The sequence below is a fragment of the Atractosteus spatula genome, chromosome 18 (genome assembly GCF_055471065.1).
Source record: "Atractosteus spatula isolate fAtrSpa1 chromosome 18, fAtrSpa1.hap1, whole genome shotgun sequence".
Taxonomy (NCBI): domain Eukaryota; kingdom Metazoa; phylum Chordata; class Actinopteri; order Semionotiformes; family Lepisosteidae; genus Atractosteus; species Atractosteus spatula.
Window position 1 is genome coordinate 5532350 of NC_142723.1, and position 25820 is coordinate 5558169.

The 25820-nt window shown below is 46.2% G+C and overlaps 2 protein-coding genes across 2 annotated transcripts in view; one reads left to right on the plus strand and one right to left on the minus strand.

Annotated features, from left to right (window-relative positions):
- slc5a10 (solute carrier family 5 member 10) overlaps positions 1–25820 on the minus strand; it is a 42213-nt gene that overhangs the window by 5698 nt on the left and 10695 nt on the right. Inside the window, exons 6-13 of the mRNA XM_088936332.1 lie at positions 22897–23002; positions 22699–22779; positions 20167–20372; positions 18840–18975; positions 8114–8221; positions 6849–6999; positions 5833–6001; positions 23–238 (exon numbers count right to left, since the gene is read on the minus strand). Of these exons, the coding sequence (XP_088792458.1) occupies positions 23–238; positions 5833–6001; positions 6849–6999; positions 8114–8221; positions 18840–18975; positions 20167–20372; positions 22699–22779; positions 22897–23002 (1173 nt within the window). The remainder of the gene's footprint in view (positions 1–22; positions 239–5832; positions 6002–6848; positions 7000–8113; positions 8222–18839; positions 18976–20166; positions 20373–22698; positions 22780–22896; positions 23003–25820) is intronic.
- Positions 9455–22265, plus strand: LOC148818454 (scaffolding CK1 anchoring protein G-like). The gene is made up of 5 exons (XM_088936331.1): positions 9455–10292; positions 12802–12969; positions 15402–15526; positions 16645–18049; positions 19451–22265. Exons 1-5 carry the CDS (start codon positions 9840–9842, stop codon positions 19808–19810), a joined length of 2511 nt encoding a protein of 836 aa, XP_088792457.1. The 5' UTR covers positions 9455–9839; the 3' UTR covers positions 19811–22265.

The window sequence follows — 25820 nt, forward strand, 5'->3', positions numbered from 1 at the left end:
CTCCTGCAGCAGCAGCACTGACCTGCTCCTCGGAGGGGGGGGCGCTCAGCAGGCTGACCAGCACTGCCACGCCAGCAGTCAGAGCGCACAGGATGATGGCAAAGTGCAGGTAGTGGACGCTGCTCAGCACGGGGGGCCGGGGGTCCAGCACGCCGCAGCGCGGGGGCGGGTACACAAACTCCATGATCATGCGCACCAGGCCGATCGCCAGCCCGACCATCAGCCCCCAGAATGCACCCTGCCACCGGGGAGAGAGAGACCTTGTCATTACAGGGTGAAGAGCAGATCTGATGCTTCCCAAAATCCAGTGTTTCCCAGCTCAAATCTAATGGCTAGTCGTTACACTTATAAACCACGTTTCTGGACACTCCACTCAAAGCGCGCTACAGGTAATGGGGACTCCCCTCCACCACCACCACCAGTGTGCAGGCCCACCTGGATGATGCACTAGTACTCTCACCACACACCAGGTCTCAGTGGGGAGGAGAGCGGAGTAATGAAGCCAGTTCATAGATGGGGATTATTAGGAGGCCATGATTGGTAAAGACCAGGGGGAAATTTGGCCTGGATGCCAGGGTTACACCCCTACTCTTTTCAAGAAACACCCTGGAATTTTTAATGACCACAGAGAGTCTGGACCTCGATTTTCCATCTCATCCAAAGGATGGCACCTTTTTTTACAGCACAGTTTCCCCGTCACTATACTGGGGCATCAGGACCCACAAAGACCACAGAGTGAGCATCCCCTGCTGGCCCCACTAACACCCCTTCCAGCAGCAGCCTTACCTTTCCCAGGAGGTCTCCCATCCAGGTACTGACCAGGCTCACACCTGCTGGGCTTCAGTGGGCTGCCAGCGGTGAGCTGCAGGGTGATATGGCTGCTGGCTAGATCCCCTCACAGTCTAGTTTTTTTCTTTTAATATAGCAAGTCATTTGTTTTATAAATCTTCACTGCATTCAAGAACATTTTCTGGGATCTAAACGATGAGCCACCGTGCACCACCAGACAACAAACAGCATTTCCGAAGAATTAATGAACCTTTGGGAATGAACTTTTGGAATGTTAAATGAGAATGGGGACTAGGAAATCCTGCCCAGGAATGTGCCTCACAAGCTACAGTATATTTCAGCATGCAGTCAACATCTCTTCCCCTGCTGTTGTAGGGCCACACTAGTTTTCCAAGGTTCAAGGTTTTTCTGTTTTTGTCAGAAAGAGGGTTTTAGCCCATTCACACCAACAAGAACAGACAGCAGCTGTGAACTGAAGGTGTAATGTATTTGTGCTTTGCTAGACTAGGGTCACCAAGGTGTCACACAGACCCCGGTCACCAATCTACAAAGAAATACCTTCAGCAGCCAGTGGTAATTCTTGTACAGAAGGATGTTTGTTTCATGCTCTTGTTTTCTCTTCAGCTTAAAAGAATGTTATCTGCACAGTTTGGCCAGCATGCAGACAGTTGAAGACAAAACAACACCGGGAATCAAGTTAATCTGCAGAGCACACTTTGTCAGCAAACGTTCAAGCCATATTTTGTCAGATGCAACAAACAAGTACAGTAAAAGGCTCTTGTGATTACAGTACTCTGCCTGGCAGTAAGGCAGTAAAATACAAAAAAAACTGCTCATGTGCAAGGAACAATATTTACAAAAGGAAGATCACAAATCATACAAAAAAGAGCAAAGCTGTAGTTCTGCAGAGAATTCCCCAGTAACTGTTTTAAAAGGCCTTTAAAACCCAACTGTGATACAGCACATGGACCAGGTGACACTACCCAGACAAAGACTGTGACTAGACCAGACTGCTACCCCATGAGTGCCAGGTTAAATACCTCAAGCTCCAGCCCTAGGAACTTGCAGGATCTGCAACTCGACACAAAATGGCAGAAAGAGACAGGAGTAGGAGGAGACAAGGACAATGTTGTGGATCTACAAATACAATTACACTGATAATACCAAATACACGAATGAGAATGCTCACTAATGATTCTAAATACAAATGCTAAATCAATGTCCTTTCCTTTACGTGTGCTCTGGGATGATGGATGGTGTTAAACTTAGATGATGATGAACAAGTGAGTGAATAGTGAATATAAAAGCACTCATAAGAGATCATGCGACAAGGCCTACCAACAGGCCTTCGGCACAGGTCTATTACCAGAAATATTCAAGTCCCTGCTTGCAACAGGTGCGTGAAAATATCTGCTTAATGACTTACTATTGCTTTTCCTGTTAGATCTACTACTATGAAGACACGACCACTTGAAATATTGACCAATTGAGATCAATTGTTGCCTCTCGCCGGATATCAACAGCTTGTCAATAAGCATTGCCAATGCCCTGTGATGGGATTTATTTCCAGGGAAATAGCCCCTGTCCTAAACATAAGGAACTGTGCTTCCTACGTATATTCTGTTATTACCACTTTAATTAAACAGGGCTGATTTCTATAGACTGATTCAAGCACAGGGCCTAGAAATACAGCACTAGAATAAAAGACAGAACTGCAGATGAAAACTGTTCTGTACTTCAGTGAATCTTCGCTTCTTTGAGATCCCCCTACCTGGAGGATATACATTGAATGTGCTGTGCAAAATTACAACGAGGTGCAGCTCCTGCAAGACAGTGGATAGGCACTGAAAAGCTGCAGAGGATGTGCCTGCTTGTGTTATGATATTATTACTATATACAGCATAACCTGATTTCAGAGAATGAGCTCATCCCAAACAATCAACAAAGCTGTTTGTGACACCCTCACGCTTGCCCTGCAGCTCTGTTCCTCTGGAAATGTCACAAGTTCTCCTATTTAAACAAATGGTAAGGAAATGTCTGCACGCCAGCGTTTCAACCTGATCTTTCGCAACTGTGTTCCGAGACCTGCTATATTTTAATAATCACGCATAACACCTTTCAGGCACGACACTGGAAAAAGCTTCATGCAATGAAAATGAAAACGGGCAGAAAGGAAAGAAATCGGCACATTTCCATTGCGATACAGTAAGGGTAGTGGGGTTGAGGCGAAGGAGGAACTCCAGTCTGTGTTGGGTTCCCTGTCCTTTGTTGTAAACAGAGTGCTGCTGTTTCCAGGAAGAAAAAACGAGGAATGCAAAGGGTGTTGAAAATGAAATAAAAATGCATCTGGTCAGCCAGGGTTAGCAATGCTGAAAACAAATGGGTTGAAAGTAGAAAGCAGAACCAACACATAATAACCTCACATAACTAAAGCCCATAGCTCTGGCCCCCTTGCTGATCAACGGAGTGCTACAAAAAGCAGCAAGCTATGTGTATTTCACAGAAATTATTGCACAAATAGCATTATTTGCTTTGTTAAATCAAGCATTTCTTTCCAGGTCTTAATTGTTTGCTTTGAAAAAGGGTGTCAATAGCTCCTGTAGGACTGCAACCCCTGACTTTTCTCTCCTGAGCCCTGGTGTGACTCCCCTCCACCCACTGCCGGCAGAAAAACAGCGCGGGACCCGTTTGTTAAGGTACACCGACTCCCACCTCAAACCAGTTTGATCCGTTTCAGGGTTTAGTAGTAGCTGCAGGCTCTTGTGAAAAAAACAAACTGATAAAGCAGAAAAAGAAACATTCAATACTGCTGTGGCTTTCCATCAGTCCACTTCAAACTAGCCCAAGATAAGGTAATAAACCCAAAAGGACCAACATCGGATGCTATATATAAGACCCTGCAGGTCATATAGCTGGAAATAGACCACTATGACATTTCATTTCCACATAGATCACACACAGGCTTTTCAACATAGATCTGTCCGTACATGTTGCTTGGATAAAAATAAAAATGAATACATTAAAGAACAAAACTCTATTCAAAAGCTAGGGGGTTAAGCACAGGTAGAAGGTATTAGTCATTAAGAGGCAAGTGAAGAGGCTGGCTTTTTAAGTGAGAGAAGATAATAGCTTCTCAGCACTAGGCATTGCCCTGAGGAACCACAGTCGTTCAGACTTTATGCATTTCATTAAACACTGGAGAAAGAAAACTTTTTTTTTTACTAATTGTGCACATGATTTGAGTGTTAGCAGGAGGACTTTGCTATATGTCTTTATCAGGGAGAGGCTTTGTACAAGGCTTTGCTGGCTTAAAGCCCACAAAAACGCATCATTTTTGAACAAGAGAGATGTAATTATATACTAGAAATGTTCGCCCCTGGGGTGTTTAAGACAAGTTTTCAGATGTTTTGTTTAAGCTGGTGCTGCATTAGCTCATAGAGAAACGTGTTATAATTATAGCCCATCTTCATTGAACTAGTGTCCTAACTTTACCTAGTAATAACATATTAGAGGACACGACACATTATGTATTATATATGTGCATCTACAGTACTGTCATCTTCATCTTCGAGTTTGCAATAAAAGTACATTCACATAACATAAATTCCATTTGTAAGAGCATCTTTACAACAGTTGGAGGGCCAAGACTCCTCTGAGGCACGCTAAAAACTTTCTATAATCCATAATGCGGAGCGGTGGCTCTGTGGCTAAGGATCTGTGCATGTGGCTGGAAGGTTGCCGGTTCAAATCCCCCAGCCGGCAGAGGAATCCTACTCCATTGGGCTCCTGAGCAAGGCCCTTAACCCCAATTGCTCCAGGGGCGCCGTACAATGGCAGACCCTGTGCTCTGACCCCAGGCTCTCTCCTTATTTGTGTGCCTGTGTGTCTCATGGAGAGCAAGCTGGGGTATGCGAAAAGATAATTCCTAATGCAAGAAATTGTAAAGGGTTAATAAAGTGATGTTATTATTAATCCATAATCCATAATCCCAAGAGTACAGGTTTGTCAACAGAAATCACCTACATCAGAATCTCATGCCTCTGTCAGGAGAATTAGGCAAATTTGATAACACACTTCAGCTGTGAGTCAGGGGGGCAAATACCACAGCCTGACAGCGTTCATCTAAACAAAGGCCTGGTGAGTCATCGATAGCATCCTGGAATACTTTAATAAGCTTTAAAAATACTGAGTGTTGAACACAGCCAGCAAAATGAGAGCTTTCAGTTGCACACGAGTTTCAAGAAAGGATCACAACAAAAGCACACAGGAGAAACTGCTCTTATTTCTCATAAGGGGTGAACTGCATACCCAGTACTAAGATGCCCAATCATACAATAACCACTATTTCACCAGCGTTCATGATGTTGACAAAGATCTGGACTTAAGCAAAATGTCTTGATGCTTTCATGTTATTCTTTTTCCCCAAAAACACAGAACCAAATGAGAACAAACTCCACAACAAGGGGGGTTCAAGCTAGGTGCTAAATGGAACCGTTCTTACTCTGCAATTGTGAGCTTTTACACAGAGTTGGTCAATTTACAGGCTCTTCCCAGCGAAAAGAAGGAAGACCTTCTGTTCAAAAGCAAAACATCACTGTCTGATTTTATCCTCAGCCACAAATAGTGAAGCAATCGGGACACTGCAAACAGTAAGTATGAGAAACAATGTCTGGAGTACTAGGGTATTCATGTCCCTGCACAAAGGACTGTTTTAAATGCTTATGCTTAAGTGTTGCTTATATCCTCAGTCTTACCCACCAGTAAGATGCTGTAGGTTGCTCTGAGTGGCCTTTAATTTCACAGAAATATGACTTTTTTGTTTACCAATCCCAGTCTTCTAATATCATAGATGGTGGCCAATGGTGGAAAATAAAACCTTACATTCTGTAGCCCATCTGATCCCACCTCTTACATCACAGCTGGATTGTGATTCTATGTTGTTCAGCACATCTGGTGAAGATGTGATATTTCCTTTCCTTCAGCTGCCTCAGCTTTGTGCCTATTCAAGGGGGTCTAGCCCAGGGAAAGAGAGCATGGTCTCACCGCTTCATTGGTCCTCCTCCAGAAGACCGCCAGCACGAAGATGGCGGTGACAGGCGGCGCCAAGTAGCTGGTGACCGACTGGATGTAGACGTACAGCTGCCCGCTGTTGGCACTCTGAAGGATGGGGATCCACACCACACTTACTGCCACCAGGATCACGGTCACGATTCTGTGAGACACAGCACCTACCCTGAACACCACATCACCACAGTCTACTGCCTGACCACTGTGCCCTGATGTCACAGCAGTGGAGCTCGTCACTGGTCACTGAGCACTTCCGAGCATGCCCATTAGCACAAGTATTGCAGTGCACCTGAACTGCTGTAAGTCAATCTGTTATAATAAAACAGTCATATACACCCCCGACACTTCAAGGCCACACTTCTGATTGTTACACTATCTGGATAAGAAGTATATGTTGGCTTGCCTGATCACCACCATTGCATACCAACTAACTCGACACTTCTGCCCCAGTTTTGACCAACTTGGGCTTTCACACACATCAGTAAAAGCAGATGTTTGAGAGGCCTAAGAGTAAGAGGCTTAACCAATGGCTTACTTGCAGAGAGCAGATGGAGCACTATAGAATCGATGGGTCAGATCTGGTCCCAACTCACTATATCCAGAAATACCCTACTGGCAGCTCACTAGGGTGTCTTTAAGCTCAGACTCCCATCAGTGAGAGCTCCATCAGTCCTGTGGAGTGACAGTACACGTTTACGAGGAAGATGCAGGTGGAACCTGAACAGAGTTGTGAATTGGTTATTCGGACTTATAGGCGTATATAAAGGAAAACATCGGATGGCAATTGCAAATTGAACAGAACTAAACTTACAGCAATCAAGGAGCACAGATCAAAGCCTACTGTTGAGGTTTCCTGAAGTAAAAATAGTGCTGTACACTGCGCATCATGCATCAACAGGCGGCTCGGCCTCTATGGAGCCACTGTGTGTGGTGTGCACAGAGGAAAGGTAACACACAACTGCCCCAGAGCTGTCCAGGAGGGTCTCGCTCACCTCCCCACGAGCAGCAGCTCCTTCTCGCTGGCATGTTGCCGGAACTTCTTCCAGATGTCCATGGTGAAGAGCGTGCTGGAGCTGTTGAAGATGGAGGTGAGGGAGGACATGAGGGCCGCCATCATCACCGCGATCATCAGCCCGCGCAGGCCTGCCGCCGGGCGGGGTGGAGGAAGACCGCGGAGAGGAAGAACAGGGAGACGACGGGTGAGGACAAGGGACGGATCTTCACAGTAATCAGATTTTTACCAAAATCCCCGATGCCTTTTCCTTTCCACCATTCAAAGCGCTCAGTGTTTTTTCCCCAACACTGAAGTTTCATCACCTGGTGCCCCTTTAAACTTGGCTTTGGCCAATTCTGTTTCCCAATTAAATGCACTAAAGTTCTGCTAATACAAAACAAGGAAGCTGCTTCTCACTTTAACAGCAGAGCTGCTGAGTGTCTTGCCACATCAGTCCCTCAAGCAGAATTTGCAGGGGATTCTGATCACCAAAAATAAGACATGATTCAGTCTTCCAGCTGACAGATATACAGTATGAGCACACGGCTGAGCATCTATTATTGGCAGCCGCTGAATGAGCTGTTTAATAGAATTGTTTTCAGCAGAACAGATCTAATGTACAATCATCAGAACTGTGATATTTTAAACAATTATTGTTAATAATAACACATCATATACTCAGAAGGCAATGAGTATGTTTTGCTATGTCAGAATCTAGTGAAGTCACCATGAGTGCCAATTGTATTTTAAAAGAGGTGATGTTTTTCGGAAAATAAAAATGGTGAACAGAGAATACTAATCATCCTCAACCATGAAAAGTGAGGCAGGCCAAGAAAATGGGGATGAAACCTGGTGACAAACATTGGAGCAGAGATTTTCTATGAGGCTGGATTACTGAACATCGAAACGGCTGTAATAAACTGCTTTTATTTCAATATTCTAAATCTTGAGAAAGCAAGCAGCACCTCGTAGGATTAACATCAGGTGTTTCAGTAATTTTGAGACTGTCTCTGTTGTTGGAGCAGTAAAATTACCCATGATGCCATTGGACAGGCTTAGTTACCCATGATGCCATCTTGGACAGGCCTCGTTACCCATGATGCCATCATGGACCAACAAAGTTACCCATGATGCCATCACAGATTGGCCTAGTTGCCCATAATGCCATCTTGGACCAACAATGTTGCCACGATGCCATCATAGACTGGCAGTTGCCCATGATGTCACCTTGAAGGCCTTGGGGACGGCAGAGAAAGTCCTTACCGCTGGGCATTAGCTCGATGACCAGTTTGGGGAAGGCGATGTTGGAGCAGCCTACTTCTGCACCACAAACCTTGACACACTCCTCTGGATCCACACAGCCCACTGAGTCTGGAAGACACCACAAGTCAAAGCTTAGGCTGATCGCCCATGATCACCTGACTGATCCCTGCCTTACCTGTTTAGAAGCTTTATTCTTTCACAACATAAGAGTGCCCGTTTTCAGTATGTGAACAAAGGTTAAAGTTGAGGTATTTTAGGGTAATTCTCTATGTTCTGATAGGATCATATAAACCAAATACTGTTTAAAGGTGAGCATTAAAGAAGCCAGTACCAATATGTTCTATATTTTATGGATTTTGCAGTAAGTGTATTGCAACTTTTTTTTCGTTTGACAGAACAGACAACCCTGAGCATCTTCTCTCCCAGTCTTAAGATATATATATTTTTTATCGTGCGATTCAAAACACGCTTTACTCTACATTCCTTAGCTGGTTGTATCTTTCTTGCGTTGCGCTGGTAGCTGGGATTGTTACAACAGAAGCCTCAATGACCAAAAGGAGTTAAAAATTAAAGGGACTTCATTGGAGGCGTCGAGACTGCTGACGTCGACTCTGCACACACACTGACCCTTGGCTGTTTTTTTCCCCCTACGATCCGACCTCGGACCGTCACAACAACTTTGATCTTCCACGACGGGGGGTTTAAAAGTTAACAGCCTGTCGACCGAGCGCCTGTTCCCGAAGTTCGGAACTAAAACGACCGGCTTGTTTTTTTTTCTCTCTTAACATCTGAAAAGGAGAAGGAGATTGATCACGCTCGGATGAGAAGCCTTTTCTTTGCTTATTTTGTCTCTGGGGGGGGGGGAATAAAAAGTAGCTGGTAAAATCAAATGCATAAAACAACGTTATGAAACAGAAAAACGTGGTTACACGGCTTTAAATATGTGCTTTTTACGCAGCGAAGTGAATATTTGACAGCAGCCAACAAGAATGTGTAAATCATCATGTTCTTGTGAAATTATAGTCTTGGAACTCTTGTAAACTTTTTGCGTGTCTGTTTTTTTCCTTGATTGGCAAATGCCCTTGACCTCATTTTCCTAGGATGAGCTGTCGCATGAATAACGAAGGCGATAAGACTGTAGACACAGTAGTCTAGGACCTACTTCCTGCGCACTGCCCCGCGGGCACTGAGTCAGGAACGGGGGAGAACTCTCCCTCGTCATGTGGTTAAGGTGTGGCGAGAGGCAGGGCCTGCGGCGCGGCAGACAGGGGCTCTGCGTCCCTACCTGTCCACATCATCACTCGTCCCCGCCCCCTGATGCGAGACACGCACACTCAGCCGGGGCAATGCGCTCAGATCGTTAACACGGCGAGAACTGAAGCCGAACGCAGCAATAAGCAGCTATGATTTGAACTCAAGCAAAAATAAACCGTAAAAAAAGTTGGAATACCTGCGGCGTGAGAGGAAAAAAAAATCGGTCCAGCGTGTTTATTATAAAGAGAAAGGGAGATAGCCTGGAGAACACGTGTTCTTAAATATTTTGGAACAGATGCCAAGGATTATGCCTTTTTAAATATTGGCCACTTGTTACGTGTTACACTTTTTTTTAACCATGTTTTTTTAAGTGGAATACACTCTTATTCCAAGAAAGTCGGGGGGGAAAAAACAGAGGAGAACCCATTCTTGGTTTGATTTCAAATTCAGAGAAACTGCCGGGGCTGTGAAAATGGCTCTTTCTCAGGTCCAGTGCTTGGACGACAACAACGTGAACTGGCGAGTGAACGAATCCAAGCCCGAGTTCTTCTACAGCGAGGAGCAGAGACTGGCCCTGGAGGCTCTCCTGCACGGCGGACGCGAGGGTTTCCAAAAGGTGCTGGAGACGCACAACGTCCGCAAGTTTCTGTCCAACCCGGAGCTGGAGCGGCTCGCCGGCTGCGTGCAGGACTACCAGCCCGGCGCGGAGAGCGTGAAACAGGAGGGGGACGGCGAGGACGCAGCGGTGTCCCTGCAGTACTGGCCGGAGCGCTCGGACATTGACATTCCCGAGCTGGACATGGGCTGGCCGGACTGCGCGTCCTACCGAGGGGTGACCCGGGCCAATGTGTACACGCAGCCGCCCATGGAGGGGCAGACGCACATTAAAGAGGTGGTCAGGAAAATGATCGTCCAGGCGCAGAAGGTCGGTATATGCCAGCAGGGTTAGTGAACACAGCAGACGCGGTACAGTGGAAAGCACTGTGTACTCGCAATAACAATAATAATAATAATTATTATTATTATAAATTGTTATTATTACGAACTAAAAAAGGTATATTGTTTGGCATGAGCTTGTTTTCCAGCTGGCTTTTGGTCCTGTAGGTACCTTCACATTTACTGCCTGTACTACAGCGCATCTACCTGAAACATAAGATAGTTTCATTATAACTATGCTACATAAAACCGACATAAAAAATAGTCGCTCCTGTCCACTCCATTTGTTTTTCTAATTGATGTGACTTTTGACTATTGTGACTTCCCCCCGTTATCGGGCGATGTTCAAGAAAACGATTTCTCTTTCGCTATATTCTTTATCCAGGACCTATCCAACAGCTCTTTCAAAGCTGCTCAGCTATCCCAGGGCTATGGAAATAACACTGTGTCTGTGAAGTCATTAGTTTAACTCGATCACCCTGCCAAAGTGAAACCCTAGAACGCACAGCGAGGCAGTCGATTACAGCACGGCCGTCTGATAGAGCTCAAACTAGCCCACACTGCGAGGCTTGTGCATCTGCTGTACACAGTCCAAGCCTGGTCTTTCATTTTAACCTTTGCGCACAATAGAGCTTTAAACGAGAATGACCAATGTTTCATTTGTCGGGGTGTTCCACTGTTGTAATGGTAGTGCTTACAATACAGTTAAATATCGCTAATTAGTAATTTATCTTGAAAACTATTAAGGGATGGATTCATTTCAGGTCTTTCTCTGGCATTTTCAACTGCCTGAAAATCTTTTCTCATAATTTTTTGCTAGTGCTGCCAGCACAATTGCTGCAACCCTACTAGGAATTTTGATGTAACTTTCCCTGATGCAAGAATGCAGATAGTCTCCCACTGTTACTAACTACACAGCGTACAGTTTCTATACTGCATATAAGAAGAATACACGTAGGTAATAAAATATCAAATAAATACACATTTTAACAGGTAGAGGAAATTAATTCTATTGCAATCCAAGAATTCTCCATGGTTTAAAGCAAATATTGTGAATCAACAGCTGGCTTTCTAAAAGAGTACGTTCTGATATTTTTGGCCTCGAGGTTGTGCCTGCAGATTTTAAGAATTTAAACAGAAAATCTGAAGCCCACTGAAGCTCAGCAGGTGTGAGCCTGGTCAGTACCTGGATGGGAGAGCTAATGCCCCAGTACAGTGATGGGAACACTCTACAGTAAAAAGGCGCTGTCCTTCGGATGAGACGTAAAACCGAGGTCCTGACTCTCTGTGGTCATTAAAAATTACCCCGGTGTCCTGGCCAAATTTCCTATTGACCTTTACCAATCATGGCCTCCTAATAATCCCCATCTATGAACTGGCTTCATTACTCTGCTCTCCTCCCCACTGATAGCTGGTGTGTGGGGAGCGTTCTGGCGCACTATGGCTGCCGTCGCATCATCCAGGTGGGGCTGCACACTGGTGGTGGTGGAGGGGATCCCCATCACCTGTAAAGCGCTTTGAGTGGAGTGTCCAGAAAAGCGCTATATCGGTGTAAGGAATTATTATTAAAAGCGTAAGAGAGCCGGCAAAGGTATTCTCTCAAGGTTTACTTTTCAAGTGTGCTGCGTTCAGAAAATACAGTGAAAGGAAGAAACAAGCTGACAAAAATACACTAATAAAAGAATCTTCCACATACAGCACTGTTTCCATCCTGGGCCAATAACTGGGTGATTCCCATTGAACAAAAGGGTGTGCAGATTGCCCCCAGTTTGTCCACAGGGGAAATCAGATTTCATATTTTAGAAGAAACTTTCTTCTAAAGACATCGTGTCTTCAACACCAATGATAAGAGAGATCACTTTATTGGCCATATAAATTTCTGGTATTAGGGATTTGTCTTTTCACATACCCCAGCTTGCTCTCCATGAGACACACAGACAGCGAGAGAAGCTTGGGGTCAGAGCGCAGGGTCAGCCATTTATATGGCGCCCCTGGAGCAGTTGGGGTTAAGGGCCTTGCTCAGGGGCCCCAACGGAGTAGGATTCCTCTGCCGGCCGTGGGATACAAACCGGCAACCTTCCAGCCACAGGCACAGAGCCACCACACCGCCCCGTTAATCGTAATAACTATTACAATTCAGGTGGTTCCTTTACTTCAGGCTAAAGTCTGAGTCAGTCTTTTTGGGGACTTCTTGGAAGAAAATGATCAATAGCTTAGTCATCATCTGCATTAAAAAAATAAGCAAAACACTTTAATGCTGGGTCAGTAGTGCTAGATCATGCCAAGTTCGAAAGTGCCGATTCTCATTTTCTAGAGATGAGAAAATAAAACTAAATTCACTTAATAATGCAGTCTGCAGTAGTTAGAATTTCTCATTTTGAAAGCCACTATATCCTATCTTTTCTTTAGAATATAAAAGGCCCAGGTCATTTAAATAGGGCCAGTGTTTAAACATTTCATTCAGGTAGTGTGACGCAGCAATACTGTTTCTCTGGCAGGTGGTCGCAGTTGTGATGGACATGTTCACAGACGTGGACATTTTTAAAGACCTTCTCGACGCCAGTTTTAAGAGGAAGGTGCCCGTGTACATCATCCTGGAGAGCACTGGGGTGCAGCACTTCCTCGAGATGTGCGAGAGGGCCAGGATGCACAGGGGGCACCTCAAGGTGAGCGACACTCCGTTCCTGCTGTCCCACCTTCTAGCCTCTGGTGCAGGAGACTTTAATCTCCTCGGCAGACTCTCACAGGTTCCTTTCTTTGAGCAAAGGGGGGGATTCACATCATTGTGTTTGAAAGAGAGAGAACATGTTATGTATGAATCATATTACACTGATAAAATCACAATGCTGGTTCTGCACATGCACATTCCCAGCAGGCCTCAGACGAAGAGAACCCAAGAAATTCTTGGGAAAGCTCAAAAAATAATTAGGCAGGTTATTGTGTACTAACGCTGTAAACATCAGCATTAATGTGTAATATTGTAAGGTCAGACGTAAAACCCAGTCCCACACAAGAGAAATGAAGTCGCCCCCTGATGCCACCTCAATAGAACTTCACCGCCTCTCCACTGGCCAGCTAAGAGACGCCTGAGGTATCTTTGTTTCTAAAAACCAGAGGTGGAAGACAGGCCGATCGATCACCTCCTATCATATTCCTGCAATATGTCCAGTCCCGAGCCACAGAGAGCTGCTGAGGCCCAGAACTGTCACACTGCTGTTGACTCCCATATACAAACATGGTGTTTTTTAGCTTCAGAAATCGTAAAAGGCCCAGGGCCCTCGCAGACAGCTTGTGCCATAGCCTTTCAAGTTATCTGTGGGACAGCGTGACCACCCCCCCTTCTCCTTTGTTTTAAAAAAAAACAGACCAGGGGCGGAGGTGCACATTCCAGAAATTCCTGTCCTGCAGATGGTAATCCAGGCCCTTTCCTCTGGCTTCATCTTAACGTACAATCTGTAGGTTATACCGATGATATCTCAGGAGTGCTAACAGCACAAAGTGACTGACGATAAACCACTCGCAAATGAAGCTGGGCACTCAAAGAGAAAAGTTTTTTTTTTTTGCACAGTCCCACTGACGCTCAGATGGCTGTAGGCAGGGCCTGCTGACATGCCGACAAGAGTGGATTGACTTTAATTTTGGAGCAGTGTCGGTTTTGGCAGTGTGCCTGGCCCTCCCTCCCCCACGGATATAAAGGGAGGGGCGGGGGGGGGGGTCTCCTCCCTGCTGCCACCCCTCCTGAGCCAGATCTGCCCCTGGGCAAAAGGACCCGTGTGCAGGCCTGCCGTTTCCAAAAGCCTACTGATCTCTCCTGCTTCTGGAGCAGCAGGCATGACTGCCTCAAACCCATTATCACAGGTGACGAATCCTGTGCAGGCAGCACGAATGCTATAGGGGGAGGTGAAACATTCCTTTTCAAGTCTTCCTTTCCGCCATGAGTAACGTCTGTGGTGATCCGCGGGGCACTTGAAAAGGAGCCGAAGAAGAGGCGGTCGTGGATTTCTCGGATTCTCTTAATCTGAGGCATGCTGGGAATGCGCGACAGCGGAACCGGGAATAGAGAAATCTCAAAATCTCTCTGTTTTCTGTCATTTTCACCTGCGTCGTGATTTTATCAGTGCCTGCATCTCAAGCACAGGAATGGCTAGACTCTTACACAGAACCCTGAAGCGATGAACAGGATAGACGAGCTGAAATATGGCAACCAAAAAGCAGCTCACACCTTTAATGGGGTCTTTGTTCCATAAACCATGTTTCCACGGGCTACAGACACCAGTCGCTGCCCACGCTGACTCCAAACTCTATGCCAGCCAAGGCAAACACATTAGCAGACTAACTGTATCCCCTTTTCATCATTGAGTGTTAATCACAACCACACGCTCAACAACCTAAACAAACCTCCAGTTCTCTTTCAGAGAAGCTCATATTACTGTTTGCCCTTCTGGTACACTCTGATTTCTGGTGATGGGGACTCCCCTCCACCCCCACCAGTGTGCAGCCCCACCTGGATGATGCGACGGCAGCCATAGTGCGCCAGAACGCTCACCACACACCAGCTCTCAGTGGGGAGGAGATGTGATGAAGCCAGTTCAGAGATGGGGATTATTAGGAGGCCACTTGGTTAAGAAGGTCAATGTCGCTCATCATGTCCTTGGTACTTTTCCTTGTCATGAGGTGGTTTCCAAAGTTGAATGTTTAATTATTATTCGGGACGTTTTTCCACCATAAAGTGGAATGTTGACACAGAAAAGTGGATTTTCATTTCCTGGAAACACAATTTGGATTTTGTTTCTATAGCAAAAGATTTTTACCCTGCGGAAATTATGTAAAGAAAAAGACGTGGTTTTCTCTTCCTGCTGCTGTTTTAAATCTGATGAAGAACAGAGAGCACGGAACTAACATACCACAATTCAGCCCTATTCAACGGGACGCGTACAAACATTTTATTCAACTCATCGGGGGCAAATATCACCGTTTCATGAGTGCTGGAAAGAGTAAAAATACCCATGCCGACTGGTCTGTTGGTGGAAAATATAGCAAGATTTGGGTCATCATTGATGTGTTTCAACATGATATCTTTTGCTGTTTATTTTCCCAGAATCTGCGAGTGCGCAGCATCGCAGGGACAGAGTTCTACACCCACTCGTCTAAGAAAGTGTGCGGGATGTTGAGCCAGAAGTTCATGTTTGTTGATGGAGACCGGGCTGTGTCTGGATCTTACAGGTGGGTGGGGGGAGGGAGTTGAGCAGATCTTGAAATCTGCAGCACAGGTACGGAAAGACAGATCTGGACGTCCACTAACAAGTAGGCTTCCTTACTAAAATGGCCAATCCGCGTGAGGTTTCACAGTACTGTGTTGTACTGTAAAGCTTTCTTATTCCTTCTGAAATAACTGGGTCTGAATCCTATAGCTGTATTATAATACAGATTCTTTAGGACCCAAGACGAGCCAGATTTGGCAAACTGTGAACCAGTCAGGGCTGTATAAATAACAGACACAAACGAAAGCATTATTACAGACATGGATGCGTATTAATCACTTATTTGTATTATCACATTGTTTTTGTCCTGACAATGTGGTTACTTTTGTGTCTGGAATAAAACCCCGTTTTGTGCATGATTCTTTTGTCATCACTACAGCACAGTAGTTGCGGATCTCCAGAAGGTTTCTCCTGAAAAAGGCATACAGTAATAGTACTTAAAACATCCAGAATGGGGTGTACATTAGTCACACTGAAAATTCTCAGAAATGTTATCTGCACAGCTGGATAGGAGATCCTAAACCTGTACATAATCTAATCCGAGATGGTTCTGTCAAAAGTATAATAAGTATAATAAGAATCGGGTCTGCTGAGTGGCTCATCTAGTGAAGTTGCTTGCCTAGGGAAAGTATAGCTTTGTGATCAGGGGTTCAAGCTGGGTCATGTAACTTGCCAGCAGTGACAGATTGCCCAAGTGGTGGCACACGATTGGCTAAGCAGCACCAAGGGCAGCAGCCAGGGTGCTCTCAGTGGCACGCCCCCCCCTGCAGGCCCCTAGGTGCAAGCATGCTAGATGTGCTGTCAAGGAGGGACACTCCTCTCCTCCAGTTGGCACTGAGCCTCTTTTACAGGGCGGTGCCGTGAAGTGTGGAAAGGGGAGGGGCTCGGAGGTGGGCATGTCCAAAGGCCTGCCCGCCCTCCCTCATTGTGTGTGGTCACGAGTTTCTTAGCCGTGGACCAAGACGTGACAAGACGAAGCACACAATTGGCCGTTCCGAAAACCGGGCATGTACGCCAAAAAACATTGGGCAGTTCGGGATTTATACGCACCATGTGAATAACGTTTGGTTTCTGTTCTAGTTTCACGTGGACAGCTTCCCGACTGGACAGAAACCTCATCACAATGCTGACGGGACAAGCCGTGGAGACGTACGACAAGCAGTTCCGGGACCTCTACCTGCTGTCCAGAGGGGTCGACCTCGGCACGATCCCTCTGGAGGACGAGCCCGAGCCTGAGCCCCTCCCGCAGTCCTTGCCCCCTCCTCCGCCCTCTGCCGCGGTGGCACGGAAACTGATCAACCCTAAGTACGCCCTGGTGAGCTCCGGCGCAGTGGAGACGGGGAGTGGGACATCCTCGGGTAAAAACAGCATGAAGAACAACGGCAACAACAATCCCATGGTGAAGAATGTCAAACCCCCACCAGAGCCAGTGGAGGCTCCCCCCATCCACCCAGGCCTCCTTAACCTGGAACGGGCCAACATGATTGCCTACCTGCCCACCTGGCCTGAGCCTGACCCACCCAGCGACGTCATCGGCTTCATCAACATCCGGGACACTAACAAGCCCATGCAGGCGCACCTCATGCGTTCCGAACTGTTTGAAACTTCACAGGCCATCCGGTTCAAGATGCCTTTCGCACCGCCCGAAGAAACGCTGCCTGAGAAGGCTACCCTTCGTCAGAAGCCGGACACCGCCCCTGCTCAGCCCAGCATGGCTCCAAAACTGCAGGTAACGGAGCCCCAACCCCAGAGCACTCAGGACACACCAGCAGAAAGGTCAGAACCTCAACGTGACACAGTGACATCGGAGAACGACCAAGGAAAGGTGGACATTCCTCTTCCACCTGTCCCCAAGCCCAGAACAATTCAGCTGGTGATCAAGAACGACAGCAATAAAGACACACCTGAGATCATCAGCATTGTGACCAAGCCAAGCAAAGACCCCACATCAACAACCGAGGCGCAAGACAGCCAGGGCCAGACTCGAAATTCCAACCTGGACAATCATATGGATCTCTCCAAGGACACATCCAGTGCGCATACAAATCATCACGGAGAATCATCGCCAGAGAGTGGGGAGAACACAGATGCAGCAGGCAGCACTAAAGAAGACATTAGTGAGAAGGATAGCAAAGGGCAACCCAATGTCCAACTTTCCAGGTTAGATTCAAATGTCTCCTCAACATCAGAAGAGTATTTTGAATGCTGTGATTCTGAGAACACCGAGTCAAGGTTGGACCTCATTGCCAATGGCTTGGACTGCATACATTCAGGATCAGGGCGTCTTGGGGACCACAGGCACCCCAACACAGCCAACTGCATGGCCCGGCTCTCCCAGTCACTGGTTGATCTGAGGCCCGAATCCCACCAGCATGCAGAAAAGAAAGAGTTGCAGAACAGCAAAGCTCTGGAGGACATCCGCAAGGTGTTGGAGAAAACCCAGAAACAAGCAATCCGGGGCCCACATTACAGCGATGGAAGAAAGGTGAGCACATGGTTCGACAGCAAGCAAAACACACAGAATAGGTGATTATAAGTATTGGAGTGTAAATTTCTATTAGATTCACCTGTCGTTTCTGATGTGTTACAGTAATTTCATTGTCAGATACTGTATATCGTTTTAACTATGCATGACTTACAGGGTGCATGGAACTCTGTTATAATCTTAACAGTGCAAGAAACTATTTTATAGATGGAAAGACCCATAAAAAGTCTGCAATAAAATGTGGCAGTGTGTCCTATAAGGATGACCAGGAAAAGGATCCCAGTATTCTCTCTGTAGAGGCTAAATCAAATGAAAAGGTGTAAATGGAAAAAAAAAAAACATCTCGGTATCTTTCTGATCAGGACTAGAATCAATTACATAAAATAATAAAATTGATGTTTCATAATGTTTTCTGGAACTATCCAAGTTGTGCTCCACACCTGAAAGATTGCTCAGTCATGAACCCCCTCAGGCTGGTTCTGTTCTCTGGACAGATGCATATCTAATGAGAGCCGCCTCCCACCTCATACTGAAAGAGCACAACCATCTCCCTGATTGTATAACCGTCACTAATTCACACTACCTGCCACCTATACACAAAGGCTCTTCCGAAGTGAGGTCTGCCTGCCTGAAAGGTACTGGTTTGGTGTCAGTGTGCTGTAATCTCATTTACACAATGCAAAGATAACTGCTTCTTCCCTATAGAATGGCTCTCTCTGTATAATGACTGCCTGAGTGAGTGCAGACAGCAGAGCGACGCCAGTCTAGGAGCTGAGACGCAGTGTCTTACCTGGGTAGAGGGCTCTGCTTATCATCCCGGGCAAGATTATAAAGATCATGGGCAGCATCTTGAGATAACTGGCCAGAATTGACCCTCCCTTAGCATGGCTGAGATTCTTGGCAGATAGGGACCTTTGGACAATCACCTATGAGGAAAGAGGCACAGTCACTATGGAGAACATCCCTCACAGAGATGTGATGACACACCCCACCTAAACCTCACACGGTTGCCACAAGCCTAGAGCTATTTAAGCTGTAGAAACTCTTGAGGCTCTAATAAACCTTTTGAAATTAAAATCCTGTAACAATACTCCGATACCAACCAGGTCGGGACCTTTCCTAAAGGATTCATTTATATGCAATTTGGTTGTATGTTTGTTTTCCTTACAGGCTTATCAAAAAAGCAGTTTTCTTCGCATTTAAAATGAATTCATTATACTTTAATAGCAGAGAAAACAAAGCTCGTTACTTGTTTACTATTCTGCAGTACGCAGTCATAATACAGAATGCAGACATTCGCAGGTACAGAATTTGAAACGACTGATCCTGCAGGGACACGCACGCCCACGTGGCGTGAAGTCCTGGGGATTAACCAAGCCCGCTCGTTCTGCTCTTCCACAGCTGTATCAGGTGACGTCCCGATCTCCTGTCGGCACTGTCCGCGCGGAGCGGGACAGCCAGCCGCGGGGACCCGTGAAAGTGGTAATCGCCAAGCCGGGCTGCTACCACCGACCCGCCAAGGCCGCGGCGCCAGTCATCGGGGGACACAAGTACTGGCACAGCAAGACGGGCCCCGGCCACCTGTCCCCTCAGGGTCGCAGCGCCCCCAACGGGCTACCCCCGAGTCAGGCGGACAGCTCCCGGACTCCCTTTGGCATCTCCTTGGCCAAGCTCGCTCAGATTAAACACCTGCGGGGCAGGATCCCTGGGGGCACTTTGGGCACCTTGCAGAAGAAACTGGGACATAAAGGAGTTGTCTAGCAGCAGCACAGGACCCCTCTCCCACATTCTTGTCCCAGAGCAGAGGGCTGTTTCATGTTCGGGGAACCCCCTTTTCAACGTGCAACATTTCGGTTTAGGCGATTTCTCAAGTTGCCTTGATTTCATCGGGCTGTTTCTCCCCCCCCCTCCCGGGCAGTGTTTTTGCCCTTGTTCTTGCCACAGGGCTGCAGCGGGGTGGGTCAGGGTGCCGGGCTGAGGAAGTGCCAGTATCGAGGCCCAGAGCTCCCTCCCTGCTGAAGCCTGGGTCCCCCCCCCCCCCACCTAAGGCCCAAGTGCAGGAACCCGATGGGGGAGGCGTCTCTACCGTGAAAGCGCGTGGAAGGAGGAGCACTTGCCTGGTCGGTGCACCAGTACCACGTGGCAAGAATGGTGAGGCCGAACGTCATGCCGGTCCAGGGCAAGTCGCCGGCCACAGGGTCGCGGAACAGGTGCATGGCATCGGCCCGCGGCAGGTGGCACGTGGTGTTGGGGATGATCTTGGAGGGCACTGCCCTGAGGTAGACCTCTTCCAGGTTATGGTAGCCTCCGATTTTGTTGAAAGCTGCCGGTCAATAACATTAGAATGTTAAAACGCAGGATGATGGACATTTGAGCGACTGGAGGAACGTGCGGGTAATGCGGAACTTGGGTTTTTGTTAAGACGAGGACGAATGCTGAAAATACACTAATCTGTTACAAGAGCATCTCAGCCTCAAGCTGTCACTCTCCAATTCTCATTCTGACCTCTCGACAGCAGAGTCTTTTGTACTCATCACTCTACCTGTTTATTATGTTTGAAAGCTACCCTTCCTCGCTTTGTAGTGCCGAGATCAAAGTCTAAGGAAAGATGCGTGGTCTTTCATCTCTTGCTTATTCGCTAAGCAAACGGTTTCTTGTTGATTCAAGGTTTATTGTGGTGTTAAGTGCACTTTGCCTACAGGAGAAAATGAAAAATAATCAAGGTGCCTAGAAAATCGCCTATGCAGGGCACAGAAAGTGAAAGGCATGGGATCTGCAGTCTCTACCTGATTCTGAGTGGCAATATCAGGGAATATCGAATGTAGTGTTTGTTTTTTACACAACCTGACATATCTGGCAATTAACAATGCAGAAAGTGCATGAAGGCTCAACCTCTCCTGTTCTAGATCAATCAGGACCAGCAGTATTTAAGTATGTCTTATACCTTAATCGCACAGAGCCTTTCCTTATGTCCTGCAAGACTATTGCCCTGCCCACGTGATCAATACCTGTGGCCACAGAGCTGTTGAAAATGACTGCTGGTTGAAGTGGTCAACATGCTTCCTGCGAAAGGAGCTGATGATGATGCACTCTGTTACCTCACTCTGCCCGTCAATCCCCCACCATTGCAGTTTTGCTTACACTGTTGGAAAGTGTTTTAGCACAGCTGTTCTCAGCTTCCTCCCCGGTGGCAACAAACAATCCAGAGTTCTTACTCGTTACGTGGCAAAACATCTGTAAAATCAGTTGTTCCCAACCCGTGGTCCCCTGCTGGTCCTTAACGCTACTCCAGGGTGTCCACAAAAAAGATAAGTGAGGTGGAATCAGATTAAAGACTAAAATGGTCACTGGCCCAACTTGACATCCCTTCTGGAAGTCAACAAAACCTCACCATCCCTCTCATTAGTTACTGAATACACATAGTGTTCACACACAGACAGCACTGTGCATCTCAGACAACTGTTGAGCAATAAGAATTTGAGGGTCGTGCTTTACAAAAAGTTTCCATATATTATGCAGCATAAAAAAAAAACGGTTAGTAGCTTATGGTGGTCGGGAAAATGTTTGAAACTTGAACAGGGGTCCATGTGCTGAAAAAGGTTGGGACCCACCAGTTTAAATAAACGAAAGTCTGCTTTGAAGTCGCCTATTAGACCTGGATTAAATCAGAACTTCAGCTCGCACACCAGCTGAGGCTGCAAGATGCCAGCTTTCTTTTAGCTAGAGGCTTGTTGTTTCTATGCACTAGCAGGTCAAGAATTTGCCGTCTGCAGCGGTGAAGGTTGAGTGTTTGATTTAATCTGGGTCTTACTGGAGCAAAATAATAATAGCAGAACGCTCAAAAACACTCAGGGATAAAAACAAAAACCTGGAGTATTTGTGGCTACCGAGAGCTAACGTACAGAACCACTGCTTTCCAGGGTACTGAGGGAGTCCATGCTCCTTGAGGACAAACCTGGCTGGGCTGTGCTCAGGTTGGCTTATGATGTGGGACCTCCCACTTCCCAGTGTCTCCTGGCAGGAACCTCTGCTCATTGCACAAGGGTGTGTCTTCCACAAAGTCCTGTGACCCAGATAAGCTGCTAAACTCAGACACACCTCAGTCAAGCTTCCCAGGCTTCAGTGATGCCAGGCAACAGTCTGTTTACTGGTTTGGGTTTGGTGTGGAATTAAAAAAAAATAGAGATGTTTAAATTAAAGACTTTTTCTAATAAAACATGTTTCGATTCTTTGTGTTAATATAAAGGGACTAAAGTATGAGGAGGCGAATTTGATGTTTTTAAGGTACTCAAGAGGTTGCTTGTTTTTATGAATGTGAGATACGTGAAAGATATAAAATGTTTCCTTCACTTATAACAGTGCTATTGATAGTTCTGCTGACATTTTTGACAAAACGAATGAGAAAATCAGAACCAGTTTCCCCATCGCCACCCCTGTGCAGTAATCTAACACTCCCTCACGTTTAGCTTTTTAAGACATTCTAGATTTAATGTTCTTAGGAGAGGAAGACGATTGTCTCTGAATCATATGAAACCCTTTCAAACTTGAGTTGACATTTCCTTATTACTTTGTGTGTTTTGGGGGATATTTCCTGCACTGCTAAAACCCACAAGGTGTGGCAACACTCCTGATCTTTCCCCCCTGCGCACCTGTGATGGTGAGGATTATGGCTCCGATGATCATAACGAACGTCTGCAGCGTGTCGGTGTAAATCACTGCAGCCAGGCCACCTGCGGGATCAGAGCCACAGTGAGGAGAACAGCCGATGGAAAAACAACAAAACGCTGAAAGAAGAGCCTGGTCGAAAAAGTTGTCATTGGTATTAAGGCTGAAGGAAGGAGACTGACCTGCAATGGTATAGAGAGCTGTCACCACCAGCATCAGCACCGTGGACAGATAAAGATTCCATCCCAGGCAGACCTGGACAAACAGCGCACCTGAGTAGAGGTCTGTCTGCAGGGGAGGAAGGAACACAGAGTCACAGGACAGTAAGGCTCTGTCACAAGGCACAAGGTCAGCCAGACTCCAGAATTAAAATGATCTGATCTACAGTGCTAGGATTCCTCCTTATAGGACTCGGGTGAGCAAATCATGTGTAGAGCACTGCAGAGTAGTGGTACACCCTTTTGATTTGGCAAAAGATAGCAATAACCCAGTCGTTCTAAATGCAAGGTCACTGAGACACGCAGCTCTCCTGTATTGAGTATGTGTTTGTGCATGTAAATGATCACAGCATATAGCACAAGGATTTAATTGCATGTCAGCTACAAAAATGCATTTACTTGACACGATTGCATTAATCTAGCAATGTTCCACACGGTGTACTTTCAGAAACAGTAAACAGCAATCCTCTTATAATTTACTTCCTGTAGTGCGAGAAGCTTAAACATTTGGATATGAAAATTATAAGATTATAAATAGTGCTGAAAGACAGCCTGCCAAGATTATCACTGTCTTATAAATGGGATGCCAACCAAAAAGAAAGGTAAGACTAGACTCTTGACCCGAGATGTGAGCACACTGGTTCCAATGAGATGATGCTGCGTGCACACCAGCCAAATAGCTTCTTTTAAGAAGCAGTGTGGATGCAATGCTTCAGTTAGGACTTGCATGCAAGTCCATTTCTAGCTGTTTGCACAAGAAGCTTTCCCAGAAAATCCCAGGGAGATTCCTTATGCTCCTCAACCTGTACCTCAGTCTGTCTCAGGAGACGGAAAGTTACACAGAAATGTTTTACACTGCAGTACCTGGATTCTAATGGAGAAAAGGGAGATCTTAGTTTAAACATGCCTGGTTGAATGCAAATATGGGTAATGCCGACATATAAAGCAATTAAACCCTCAGATTTCCCTTACACCTTCTTGTGGCATCCTGAAAATCAACTCCGCTGGTAGTTCTGCCTCCTGCATTTTGTCTCATAAGAAAGGGATGCTCGTAAAAATAAATAATTTGTTACTAAGTTACAGAACTGGAACTCCCAGTTCACACAGTCTTGTTCAAGGCGAATTGAACAACTGCCGTCTGACAGGAGTTTGTGCGAGAGCTGCAAAGAAACAGGGTGACGATCTTGTAGCAAGAGATCCATCCCCCTCACATTCAGCCTCAAACCACAGTTTCCACACAGAACCACTGCAAAGCCTGGAAATAACTATTCGACGTACAGCACACCTACTTCATTACAACAGCAGTTTTACCCTAACCGACTGTCAAACCGGCTACAGAAAGGCCATGTCTGTATACAACACTAACGCAATGTTTGTAACTGAATCTGATGAGAAAGAGGAAGTTCCCGAAGCCATGAAACCAGCCATGTGACTGAAGTGCCCCTTCTGAAACTCTTGGCATCTGTTTGCAACAAAGGTCATTTGGGCAAACTGGACATCAGAAGACATGTCCTGGCATCTAACGGGGCAGAGCACCATAAAAAGGAGAGAAACTCCTTCGCCCGTGATGATCTAGGATACAGCGTGGAAGTGTTTCTCCAGACGTGCTGCGACACACTCCAGCTCTCTTTCATCGCTCCTTGGTTAAATTACAGACGTGATAACTGGGTTAAAAGCAGCTGAGACACTGAGCCTCGGGCTACCTGGCAGGCACGCGGAGTGAGGGTTTGGATTCCTCTGCTGAGCAGGCAAGTCTGGGTGGGTAAACCCCCCCCCCCACGTAAAGATGATCCATTTACTGCTGCGTTTTTCTGCTTGGCAAGACAGCAGCACCACTGTCGGGATCAGGGGCAGAGGCTTTGTGATATGGGGGGTTTAATCTGGGCAAAGGAGAGGAAAAAAAAAGCACAGAGCATCTGTGGAGCGAACACCGAGGGAGGCGGCAGTGACGTGCGATGGCTCGTCTCAGTTCTCGTTTCCACCATGAGTGTGACCCCTGCTTGCTCTATCTCTGGCTGTGCCTACCTCACTTCCTCCTTTCTCAAAGGAAATTCCATTCCATAGGAGCTGCAAGCACTCACACACCCCACTCCAAAACGTTTGATCAGGTTATTGTTAAAGCAATAATAGGGGTAAAAAATGCACTTTTACTTTTTTTTTTTTACTTTGTTCGTGTTTGGTAGATCACCACCGATAAGTATTGTCTTTTCCTGGGCTCTGTAGGCAACATATCTGACTGTTCCTTATTATTCAGTTAATGTGTCTTTTAATGACCTGTCATAATGAAATGGCAATAATAGTTTGGCTGCAAGTGAGCAAACTTAGCAGGAGATATGTCCAGTATTTCTGAGTTAGAAGGATTTGTAAGGCTTAAAATCACCCCTACAGAAAAGAAATCAGCCCTCCACTGGACTTCTGGTTTCGAACGCATGAACAATCTGTCACCGCAAAATAAGGAACACAAAGTGCGAGAGCAATACTTTCCACGAAGAAAAATAAAGTGCTGTTAGGTGCATGGAGATTCTTTTTCACTGGATATCGAAGACACCGTAAATACTGGAACTTCATTAACAGCAATGCAAAGGCAAAGGCAAAGTAACACCTGCTTAACAACAGCACAAAGCCTTCATTCAGTCAATGAAGGTAATTGGGGCAGAGAAATGCTTTGTATGTGGTAATACATTATAAGAGGAGCACCCTAATTGTGAAAATTTGGTGCCCATGCATCTCACTATGTAAGTGTCCCAGCTCCACTACTACTTTAAATGACATAGTTGATGCTGTTACTCAAGATCACTTAACCAGTTCTACAGTTAGGCTTGAATGTGTAAATACATTGTGAGCTCCTCTCCTGAAACTCTTTATTTTGAGGTTAATTCTCAATGGAG